Source organism: Vipera berus, assembly GCF_964194415.1.
Source record: "Vipera berus genome assembly, chromosome: 3".
Classification (NCBI taxonomy): Eukaryota; Metazoa; Chordata; class Lepidosauria; order Squamata; family Viperidae; genus Vipera; species Vipera berus.
In genome coordinates this window covers 209,245,121-209,257,931 of record NC_138204.1, presented here as the reverse complement: position 1 = coordinate 209,257,931, position 12,811 = coordinate 209,245,121, and the positions used below count along the sequence as shown (strand labels likewise).

Sequence of the window (12,811 nt, the reverse complement as noted above, 5' to 3'; positions counted from 1 at the left end):
TCTAATTGAGTTAGATAACATTGTATAAAGGAAGATGAAGGAAGCCAATATGGTTTCTTTCATCTTACTCCCACAGGAATTCTAGATAGGTGTTTCTCTTCCCACTGAAGAAATGTTTCCCCGGATACTAAATTCATAAAACCTGTCAGGATTGCTAAACACTTCATTAACTGAACAACTGGAAGAACAGATTGAAAACATTTGTCTAGAAAAATCCTAAAGACTATCGGGAGGGAAAGAAAAGAGAGGCATGTCCAGTTTCATACAAAAGCCTTCGCTGTGGCTTTGAAAAGGCACAAAAAACATAGAACAAGTTGCATTTTTATTTTTATTTTTTCTCTATATTTGTCCGCTGAAAACATCAGAAACATTAGCTATAAATGCACGAAGCACAAATCTCTAAGGACTCACGATGCCCGGATTTTAAGGTAATAAAGGACACATGTATCCATAGGCTAATGTTAATCTCCAGTTACACATAATTAGGCCCGTATTTTAAGAAGAAGCAAAGCTTTTAAGTTGCAGAAGAATCAATAAAACAAGAGGAAATTCTGCGCTGAGCCTCGGTCTCTAGGTCTGATATTCATTTCCGAGGAAGTGGAAAGGTAATTTTCATTTTTTTCCAGCACGCTCACTGCTATTTGAACACACATAGCCATCTTCCAAACAAATGTTGGAAATCATTTACAAGGAGGATTTAGTACCAAACGTTGAACAAGCGCTGAAACACCAGTGAAATGATATTAATTTAGAGATAATCCCGGGTTTTCCCGAAAACGACATCCATCCCCAAAAATAAGACCTAGCCTGATTTTTTGGGGGTGGGCCTAATGTAAGCCCTACCCTAAAAACAAGCCGGGGGTGGGGGGGCACATGGCCAGTCCAAGCAGCGGTGAGTGTGTAGGGACTTACAGCGTCTGGCAGCAGCCACAACCCCGCCGATCCCTTGGTGCAGCACAGGTAAAATCTGAGCATGGAGGCAGAGGTGGGGGGGGAGGAGGCAGGTGATCCAGATGTGCTGCACATTCTTTTGCCCAGAGGGAGGACTGGAAGCTTTGTGTGCTTGTGAGTGGGCCATGTAGAAACCAAACAATTCACTCCGTCTCTCCAAGCGCTCCATTTGCAAGCAGACCCAGCTTCCAGTCTCCGTCATTTCTCCATCTGGGTGAAAAGTGTTCGGGAAGTTCTACCCCCTGCCTCGCCTCATGGCGGGCCATGCGGCTTCCTGCCGCGAGCGGCCACAGCAGCGGGCCAGCAGTCACATGAGCTCTTGCTAGATGGGGCGGTCAGTTCCGCCACCATGAGGTGAGGTAGGTGTTGAGGAAATAAATAAGACATCACCCGAAAATAAGACCTCCTGCATCTTTTGGAGGATCTCTCTCTCTCTTATCTCTCTCTATCTATTATCTATCTATCTAAATCTCTCTTTATAGATATATCTATATCCAGTGCTTTTTTTGTAAAAGAAAAAGGTGCCGGAACTCACACGTCATACCCTACAAGGTCCCATCCAAAAAAGGTGCCGGAACTCCGTTCTGAGCATTCTATGAGAAAAAAAGCCCTGTCTATATCTATCTATGTATCTATCTCTACTTCCATCCACCCACCCATCCATCCATGTATGTATATATCTATCTATCTGTCCGTCCAGCCATCCAGCCATCCATCTCTATCTACATCCATCCATCCATCCATCTCTATCTCCATCCATCCATCCGTCTAAAACAGGGACTTATTTTGGGGAAAACACAGTAGAGATTAGTAGATACAGATGGTCCTCGACTTAACTTCCTTCAGTGACCTTTTAAAGTTATAACAGCATTGGGGGGGGGGGGGAAGGTGACTTATGACCAATTGTCTCATTCACAACCGTTGCAACATTCCCATTGTCCTATGACCACAATACAGATGCTTGGAAAGTGGCCCATGTTTATGGCCGTTGCAACGTCCCGAGGTCACGTGGTCACCTTTTGAAAAATCAAGGGGGGAGCCAGATTCATTTAACAACCTGTGTTACTAACTAAACCGCTGCAGTCATTCACTGAGCAACTGTGGCAAGAATAGTCGCAAAATAGGGCGAAACTCGCTTAACAAACGTCTCACTTAGCAACTGTGGTCATAAGTCAAGGAATACCTGTATTGTTATCATCCTGGAGAAGGTAAGATAGTACAAAAAATCTTCAACTCAGCTACAATCCTGGCATTCTTTATCTTCCTCCACAATTTTAATGTAATAAAATAGCTTTAGGGATTGCCGATGTGCGGTAAATGTTATGTAACAAGTAACGTACATATTATTTTTAGCCCCCAAACAGCATACATGAATTTCAGGCTTCTTCACAACACTGTCATTTCATTGCAAAAGTGCAAGAGTTATCTAACATTCAGAAGACTTAGGAATGCATTGATGTCTAATTACTAAAATACACATTTGTCATGTCTTTATGATGATAGTTCTATCACTGTTTTTAGGGAATGACAAAATGTTTAGAACCATGTCTTTATCATGATAGTTCTGACTTTTGATGGAGTTACAAAATGTAAATAATCTTGAAATGACTATATACATTTACGTATAAGCCCATCCACCGATAAGCTGACCCTTTTTTAAACCTAAAAGGCGAAAAAGTGCCACCCACAGATAATTCAACTCTCAAATTTTTTGTATGTTTTAATTTCAAATAATTAGCTTAACCGTGGATAATCCATGGATTATCCATTTTTCATGGCACTGTAGTTAAAAACGTGAGGGTCAGCTTATCTCTGGATAGGCTTATATGTGAGTATATACAAGATATATGGGTACTTTTTAAAGTGTTACCGTATATACAAAAACCCCCTATCTATGCATAAAGTGAACCTAATTTTGGGAGTATATTTTGACACAGAAAATTCTCAACTTATTTGCATGTATATATGTGCTAAACTGCATGCCAAATGGCTTGGAATACCCAATAAAACTCAATTTAACATATTCCTGGGTAGGAGGTAACTGTTAAAATTTTAAATTACCATTAAATTCAATCCAAATGTACACCATCTGTATAACTGATGTCAGTGACATAAATTGGCAGAATTAATGTAAAATTCAGTGAACCATTTAAACTACTACGGATACAATGAGTGAAATCCATTATCTTAAGATAAATGTCCAAATACATATATTGTCTACTGAAGCCAAAATAAACTGGAGTCTAATCAAGGGTTTCCCGTACATGCAAAATATTTCAATCCTTGAGATGACTATAAAAGGCTATCTCATTTGGTATTCTCTTCTCTTTTTGCATGGTTCTGCAAAACTTTTATGCTAGGCCATTAAACTATTTTAATTTTTAAGTATTTTAATGCTTCTATTTTGCAGGCTGCTTTCTATCATCTTAATGTTTTCTGCTTTTATAGTGTTTTGAAACTTTTTTTTTAATTTATCAGCCGTGGAGAGGTAATCAAGAAGTATTTGTGCTAATAATCTACAACATGAACAAACCATACTCAACTGGATTGCCTGCTGCTACGGACTCATTAATTGCAAAAATTTCCATGCAGGTATTTGGAGAAAACTAACTGCCTGATTAAAGTGACCAATAAAATGGTCAGGCCAGTGTCTAATAGTCAAATCCATTTATAAGTAGCAGGTTTGGGAAAATTTATCTAAATCATCTGCAATGGTATCAAAGCAACAGAGTGCCACTTTAGAACAATCATGACAAAAGTACATTAGAAAGTAAACACATTGGTTAAAATCATAGTCTTCGTATGCCTGCATTAACTTAGACCACTGAATTAATAAGGCCATAATAGTGTGAGGTATGAATGGTAAACATACAAGTTAAGTACAAGGGACCATACAGAAGTAGTCCTCAACTTACAACCATTTGTTTAATGGCTGAGGACAATACGGCTCTGAAAAAAGTAACTTAGGACCATTTTTCACACGGATGACTATTGTAGCATCTCCATGGTCACATGATCAAAATTTGGATGCTTGGCAGCTGACATGTATTTATGACTGTTGCCGTGTCCTGGTATCCCCTTTGCCACCTTCTGACAAGCAAAGTCAATGTGGAAGACAGATTTGCTTAGAACAGTGCTACTAGCTGGCAGGAATAGCCAACACTCCAGAAGACAGGCTTAACATACAGGAGGATCTTGACAGACTTGAACACTGGGCGCTATCTAACAAAATGAAATTCAATGGTGAAAAAAGTAACGGCCTGCATTTAAGCAAAAAACAAACAAATGCACAGGTATACTATAGGTGGTACCTTGCACAATAGTAGCAACTGTGAGAGGGATCTCGGAGTCCTAGTGGACAATAACTTAAATATGAGCCAGCCGTGTACTGCAGATGCCAAAAAAGCCAACACAGTGCTAGGCTGCATTAACAGAGGGATATAACAAAAGTACATTAGATGGGTGATGGGTTTGGATTTTAATATTGTTTTAGTGCATTTTAACTTATTGTTGTTAGTTTTGGGCACTTTGTTTAATCTTTTTTAATATTTGTATTCTTGTATTTTTATATGTTTGCCCTATTCACCGCCCTGAGTCCTTCTGGAGAAGGGCGGTATACAAATAAAATTATTATTATTATTATAATCAACATCATGTGAAGTATGAAGTGTTAATACCACTTTACAATGCCTTGGTAAGGCTACACTTGGAATACTGTATCCAATTTTGGTCACCACGATATAAGAAAGATGTTGAGACTCTAGAAAGAGCGTAGAGATGAGCAACAAAGATGATTAGGGGACTGGAGGCTAAAACATATAAGGAACATATAAGGCTTCCAGTTGCCCTCCGGGTGAGATTCAAGGTGCTGGTGATGACCTATAAAGCCCTAAATGGCTTGGGTCCGGATTATCTGAGGGAACACCTGCTGTCGACATTAACTCCCCATCGTCCTTGTGCGCTCCCACAGGGAGGGCCTTCTTAGGGTACCGCCGGTGAAGGATTGCCGGCGGGTGACTCCCAGAGAGAGGGCCTTCTCTGTGGGTGCGCCTGCCCTTTGGAACCAACTTCCTATGGAACTTAGGACTGCCCCCGACCTCCGTTCATTTCGCCGGGACCTAAAAACTTGGCTCTTTGAGCTGTCTGGCCTAGACTGAGGGGTTTTTAATTGGGTTTTAAAGTTTTAACTTTGGGGCTTAAATTTAATTAATTGTTTTAAATTTATTTTAACTTTTGTATTGTATGGTTTTAATTGCCCTGTAAACCGCCCTGACTCCTATGGGAATAGGGTGGTATATAAGTCAAATAAATAAATAAATAAATAAATAAATAATAAACAGTTGTTGGAATTGGGTATGTCTAGTTTAATGAGCCTCTTGTTGCGGGTGAAGAAGGAGAGTGCAAAACTTGGGTTGAAACTTAACATTAAGAAAACCAAGATCATGGCATCTGGCCCTCTCAATTCCTGGCAAATAGATGGGGAAGAAATGGAGGTAGTGACAGATTTTATTTTCCTGGGCTCCAAGATCACTGCAGATGGGGACTGTAGCCAAGAAATTAAAAGACGCTTGCTCCTGGGGAGGAAAGCCATGGCAAATCTAGACAGCACACTAAAAACAGAGACATCACCCTGTCAACAAAAGTGCGTATAGTCAAGGCTATGGTCTTCCCAGTTGCAATGTATGGCAGTGAAAGTTGGACCATAAGAAAGGCTGAGCGCCAAAGAATTGAGGCCTTTGAACTATGGTGCTGGAGAAGACTCCTGCGAGTCCCTTGGACTGCAAGGCGATCAAACCGGTCAGTCCTAGAGGAGATAAACCCTGACTGCTCTTTAGAAGGCCAGATCCTGAAGCTAAAACTCAAATACTTTGGCCACCTAATGAGAAGGAAGGACTCACTGGAGAAGAGCCTAATGCTGGGAAAGATCGAGGGCAATAGAAGAAGGGGACGACAGAGAATGAGGTGGCTGGATGGAGTCACTGAAGCTGTAGGCGTGAGCTTAAATGGACTCCAGAAGATGGTAGAGGACAGGAAGGCCTGGAGGAACATTGTCCATAGGGTCGCGATGGGTCGGACACGACTTCGCAGCTAACAACAACATGTTTAATGAAGAGAAGGACGAGGGGGGGGACATGATAGCAGTGTTATCTCAGGGGCTGCCCCAAAGAAAAGGGAGTCAAGCTATTCTCCAAAGCACCTGAAGGCAGGACAAGAAGAAACAGATGGAAACCAATCAAGGAGAGAAGCAACCTAGAACTAAGGAGAAACTTCCTGACAGTTAGAACAATTAACCAGTGGAACAACCAGCCTCCAGAAGCTGTGAATGCTCCAACACTGGAAGTTTTTAAGAAGAGACTGGACAACCATTTGCCTGAAATGATGTTGGGTTTCCTGCCTGAGCAGGGGGTTGGACTAGATGACCTCGAAGGTCCCTTCCAACTATATCATTATCATCATTATTATTGTTAATTGTGGAAAGGAAGGTCATAAAATGGGGCCAAACTCACTTAACAAGTATCTTGCTTAGAAATGGAAAATGTGGGCTCAGTTGTAGTCTTAAGGCATGGAGCATTTGTAATACATGCAGAAAGGGCCGATTTTCTCATTTTAGGAGATGCATCGGTCCTCTGCACAGATTATCTGTGACTGTTAAAAATTGTAATTATCTTCAACTATCGGTGAATCCTGCAGATGTGGACCAAAACATACCTTCCCACAGCAAGGACAGGAAGCGCTATCATAAAATGAGAACGGGTGACTGTTAATTAGACCCGCTATACGGAAGTCTCTCTTGCACATGTAGTCCTTGACTTACGACTAGGATTGAGCCCACTATTATGGTCATAAATTGTGTGGTCATTAAGGCAGAACAGTGTGTGACCGCACCCGGATTTCAAAACCCATTTTGTGGCAGTCATTAAGCAAACACTGCAGCCGTTAAGTGAAAAAAAAAACTAGTGTTCGCTATGGGCCATTTTTTGCCCAAAACTGCCAACGCTGGCAAAAAACATCGTTAAATCATGGTCGCATGATTGCGGGACACTGCAAATAGCTGTAATTGTGGGCCGGTTGCCGAGTGCCCAAAATGCAGTCATGTGACAGGGTGTGGCAGCCTTCAGAACATCAAATGCAGACGATAAATATGTTTCTCTAGGTCTGCCGTGACTTGGAACGTTCTCTAAACTGGTCAGATGTCAAGAACTATCTGAATGGTCTTCCATGAAGGTAGAAGGCCCGCAAACCTACATTTTTCTATCCTGTGTAGCACATAACAAACACGCTGAACTTTGCAAGAGAAAACTCGTGGAAAAATGGATATGCTAAAGAGATACCACAGCATTCTTATCAAAAAATAAAGCCAGGGCACTTTGGGTGGGGAAAAAAAATAATCTAAATGTACAAATGAATTCAAATAAAAAGCTCCTCTGTGGTAGGGATTTGATGTTGCTGTTTCTTACTTGTTTTGCATTTTAACTTTTGTAATATTTGCAAATGTTTTCATTTTATTTTAATTCTGTCCAGTTGTTGAGGTGGGCAGAGAAAGAAAGAAAGAAAGAAAGAAAGAAAGAAAGAAAGAAAGAAAGAAAGAAAGAAAGAAAGAAAGAAAGAAAGAAAGAAAGAAAGAAAGAAAGAAAGAAAGAAAGAAAGAAAGAAAGAAAGAAAGAAAGAAAGAAAGAAAGAAAGAAAGAAAGAAAGAAAGAAAGAGGAAGTGAGGAAGGAAGGAAGGAAGGAAGGAAGGAAGGAAGGAAGGAAGGAAGAAAAACAATGGCCGTGATTGTACTTACAGGAATGAGAAATTTCTTAATTTCTTCCAGTGCGTGTCCCATTCTGGCATAGGCTTCAGCTGGTGGGGCAAACACTTCGATGAGAACATGCAAATCATCGTTTAGATGAAAGTACTTTGCTTCTCCGCTTTTCCTCAACTCCTCTTCCTGGGAAGACGGAAAAATGACATATGAAACCAGTGCGTGGAGAAACGCAAAAAGTCACCATTATCAGAATTAGTTTTCACACATTGCTAGGGGTCGGGAGGGTGGGGAGAACGGGAATGTTGCATATAATGCCACAAAATGAATCTGGAAACAAATGCCCCATATGGATTCCCGTGTTATCGTTTAACTAAATAATTCCAAGATACCACAGGGCCCACTCCGCTAATCTTTTATAGTAGACAGGTAGTCCTTGACGTATGACCGCATTTGAGCCCTTTCTAACCTGTAACCAAGCCAATTTTATGAGTACAAACTAGGCCTTAGGTCAGGGGTAGGCAACCTTGGCTCTTTGATGACTTGTGGACTTCAACTCCCAGAATTCCTGAGCCAGCCTGGCTCAGCTTGGAAACCTCTCCCTTTTCCCTCAGCATGGCTGGCTCAGGAATTCTGGGAGTTGAAGTCCACGAGTCATCAAAGAGCCAAGGTTGCCTACCCCTGCCTTAGGTCTTTAATAGCAAGTGGCTATATGGGTGCTATTTCTCAGCCTTAGGCACTTTAACCTCTTTAGACTTCAACACCCATTATTCCTAGCCAGCAACTCTGGGAGTTGAAGTCCAGAGATCTTAAGGTGACCAAGACCGAGAAAGACTATTATATGGTACCAGAGAGAGAATCCGGAATTAGGTTGAACTTGGCCAATAATCCTCTCATGGTTCCGTTCAATAGCTGCTCAACAAATCTACAATGGACTGCCTCTTAAACCAAAAATACCTTGGATTGTATACCACTGCCCTTGTAATTGTGGCTGGAACAAGATGGGAGTTAGGGATCTTCTAAAGAACCCCCAGCCTTATGAGAATTCTCAAAATCCTGCTATGCTCTTAGAAAAAGGTACACTTTGCATTCTGAGTTAAAAGTTGCTGATTTGCTCATGCGTCGACCCAACACTATCTCCCAGACTTTCTGGAAATGAAAGCTGAACAGAATTCTGTTGACCCTCTAGAGCTGTCAATCAGCTAAGTATTTTAGTGCCGGCTTTAATAAAGATGGGCAACCTCATTCATTCCCATTTGGTCACACCAAAAGAGGCACCCAACGAGTCCATGACACGACTTCATCTTTTTCCCGCCCCCCCAACTATGAAATGCCGCCAACCTCTAGCCTACAACGTAAGTCTGCTTAAGTTTTCATCTTTTTCACAACACTCTTCCCTCACCAAGTGTTCTATTTCTGCTCTACTTCCTCTATTTTGCCATTCTAGCTTATCTCTGTTGCCTGGCAACTGAAATATTGCGATGCTTAGCAGATGCCATTGACCCTTTCAACACATATAGGTAATCATGGATAAACGACAGACAGCATAAAACAGGGGAAGTAAAATATGTGTTTTGGTATTTCGACCCCCTCTACTTGCAACGTATTTGATAATTAAATACGCAACCTCAAAATCTGGCTTTTCTTTCTTTCTACCTACCTACCTACCATGAGCATTTAGTAAAATAAACACAGTGGCCCACCCGGATGTATTGGAAAATGTGTTAATAATAATAATAATAATAATAATAATAATAATAATAATAATAATAATAATAATAATAATAATAATAATAATAATAATAATAATAATAATAATAATAATAATAATAATAATAATAATAATAATAATAAGAAGAAGAAGAAGAAGAAGAAGAAGAAGAAGAAGAAGAAGAAGAAGAAGAAGAAGAAGAAGAAGAAGAAGAAGAAGAAGAAGAAGAAGTTGGAAGGGACCTTGGAGGTCATCTAGTCCAACCCCCTGCTAAGGCAGGAAACCCTATACCATTTCGGACAAATGGCTGTCCAGTCTCTTCTTAAAAACCTCCAGTGTTGGAGCATTCACCACTTCTGGAGGCAGGTTGTTCCACTGGTTAATTGTTCTGTCAGGAAGTTTCTCCTTAGTTCTAGGTTCCTTCTCTCCTTGACTAGTTTCCATCCGTTGCTTCTTGTCCTGCTTTCAGGTGCTTTGGAGAATAGCTTGACTCCCTCTTCTTTGGGGCAGCCCCTGAGATATTGGAAGACTGCTATCATGTCACCCCTCATCCTTCTCTTCATTAAACTAGACACACACACACACACACACACACACACACACACACACACACACACAAACCCTTCTATTTTCCACTGTACTTACGGGAGCCACTGCATTTATTTTATTAAAGACTTGGGCATATAGCATTATGCTTTATGTAGAATTAGATTTTAAAAAAAACTGCTTGTAAATTAAGATAAATGTGTGCTGGGAAAAACAAAACTAGAAGTACAGAACCATATTACCAGTGATTTGAAAAGGGGTATTTAAGGACATTCCTCACCCTCAGTACATCTTAAGTTCCTAGTATACTGAACAGTCTTTTAAGTTTCTAGTCTGTGTGTGTTCTGAAGTGTTTCTATATTGTTGTTCTAGTTAGGGTGCATTAAAAACACACTGCACTCTCTTTCCAGAAAGGACCACAGACCCACATTGGACTGATCTTGTTAAAAGTTCTCGCATCTGCTCTTGGTTTGTGTTGTGATTATGAGCTACTTAGGTATATGTCACTCAAAAACAACTTCTGGGTAGCAATCTTTTTATTCTGAAATTTACAGCAAAAGTAATGGGATTGGTTGACAAGCCCGCCTAAATCGAGGAAGTTAACACATCGAGACTGGCAGTTTGAGGCTTGTAAACAAAAAAAAAACAAATGGGTAGAAGGAAAGATATACAGTCTTTGCTCTTATTAAGCTTCTCAGCTTCTTTATTTGTGGCATCAGGCTGTTCGGGGTCCCCTATCTGCATTCCAGTGCTGCCTTACTTGCAACTAAGGCAGGCAGCTTTTGAAAGACGAAGAGAATTCTTTACTTTTTAAGCAATTTAGCAAAGTCCACAAAACAGAACGGAGTAGGAGCTGCGAGTAATAAAATTAATCTAGAAAAAAGCTAAGCCAGCTTTCAGAAAATCCTTTTTTAAGAGTGAGAGCTATTAGACTCTAATAGTCTCCCAAGGGGAAACAATGCAAGCCCTGATAGACTGAATAATTGAAGCATGAACAAAGCTCAGAAATACACAAACAAACCAACAAACCAACAAACCACCTGGTAAACAAGCCTCACAGGCTCTGCTAGACGGTCTAATAAAGAGCATCCAGCGTTGAAAGATAAAAGTGCAAATGAAAACCGTAATAAAGTTATTGTATGCTAATGGGTGACTGTCAAGCAAAGTGAACAAGAGGATTGCCGACACTCCTTGCTGGTTCAGACAACAGGTAAGGAAGGGCAAAGGTTACTGAAACACACTCAGAACTGTAGCAATGATAGTAGAGTTTAGGAAAAGCCCTCCCTAACCCTACCACCTCTTACAATACTTGACCACACAATCTCAACCGTATCTCAAGACTTAAAATGGACACCTGACATGAAAAATGTATAATTTCCTTTAAAATGCAAAGTTGACTGCAGAGGAGATAGAAAGGTCAATATGGCAGCTCTGAGCAGGCAAGCAAAGGTCTGTTCTCTATTTTGCATGTGTTGACTGCAAAATGCAAAGCATGCAAGAAGTACTTCCATCACATCTTAATATTTGCTGCTCTTGATTTTGCTGATCTCCGCCCCTTGCTTTACTTTCCAGGTAAAAATGTCGTCAAAAAAGCACAACAAAGAATGTTCTTCCCAAGTCAGAAAGCTCAAGGAGCCGCTGGATACAGTTCTGCAAAGGAATTACGGAGTCTATCCTTTGCACCTTTGGCCCGCCAACCAAATAAGACGCGGATTTCAACAGATGGTCAGAACTGCAGAAAAAACTGCAGAAAAAACAATTGCGACCAGCCTGCCTTCCACTGAGGACCTGTATACTGCATGAGCCAGAAAGAGGGCTGAGAAAATATCTAGAGCAGGGGTCCCCAACCTGTGGGCCGTGGCCCATTAGCGGGCCGTGGGCTCTTGACCAGAGGACCGCAGAAATGGCTGGCCAGGGCGTGTACGTGTGGGCGCGCATTCTCCACCACTCGTGCTAGCGCCTGTGGCCACATTTGCGCATGCGTGGATGGGACGGTAGCGCGGGGGGCCGTGCCCCATTTGTGCATATGCAAACAGGCCGCTAGCGTGGGGTGATTGCGCATGCGGGAATGGGCACTAGCCGTGGGGGTGTGCAGCGGTTTGTGCATGAGCACGGCGCCAGCGTATGCGCGAACACAGCCACTAGTACGCCAGTGCCTGCACTAATTTGGAAGCTGGTCTCCCCTCCGGGCCACGAGCCCAGAAAGATTGGCGAACTCTGATCTAGAGACCCCCTCAGATCCTGGACATAAACTGTTTCAACTCCTCCCCTCAAGATGGCGCTATAAGGCATTGCACGCCAAAACAACTAGACACAAGTACAGTTCCCCCCCCCCCGTGCCATCACTCTGCTAGACAACTAATTCCCACAACAGTCAACAGTATATTCCAACTATTCACAAAAGACATGCAAAAACTTGAATTTTCTCTGAGGCAGGAATGCATGGAGGGAAGAGGAAATTGCATGCAGAGTGCAAATAGGGAGAGGTGATTGTATATACACCTTGACTTGTGTTAGCTTTAGTTCTCCCCAGGCTACACTAGGATTGCTGAAGAAAGACACACACAGCAGTACAGTGCACACACTAATGATCTTCAGCCAGCATTTTTTACCTTTGCTTTATCCCTCATGGATCCTTTTCCCAATATTGACATTTTTGTCAATGTCTCTTCTTGCAGGCGCTTCAGAGAATTGCCACGCGGGCCCAAAAGTTTCCCCACAAAGTTGAACTGAAAGACAAAATAAGCAACAATAAAAACCAATAAAGTATCTACCCATAGTGCTGAGAAGCTGTAAGCTTGACTTAAGATTTGTGCCGGGCATAAAAAAAAAAGTGCTGCTGAAAACAGCATTTGTC

General features: G+C 41.5%; 1 protein-coding gene across 7 annotated transcripts in view; it reads right to left on the bottom strand.

Moving 5' to 3' along the window:
- Nucleotides 1-12,811, bottom strand: part of KHDRBS3 (KH RNA binding domain containing, signal transduction associated 3) — a 118,172-nt gene that overhangs the window by 46,920 nt on the left and 58,441 nt on the right. For all 7 annotated transcript variants that reach the window (XR_014026038.1, XR_014026039.1, XR_014026040.1 and 4 more), the window contains exons 3-4: nt 12,567-12,683; nt 7,737-7,883 (exon numbers count right to left, since the gene is read on the bottom strand). Coding sequence is in view for 2 of the 7 variants with exons in the window: in XM_081324719.1 (XP_081180845.1) it covers nt 7,737-7,883; nt 12,567-12,683 (264 nt within the window). In the remaining 5 variants the exon portion in view is untranslated. The remainder of the gene's footprint in view (nt 1-7,736; nt 7,884-12,566; nt 12,684-12,811) is intronic.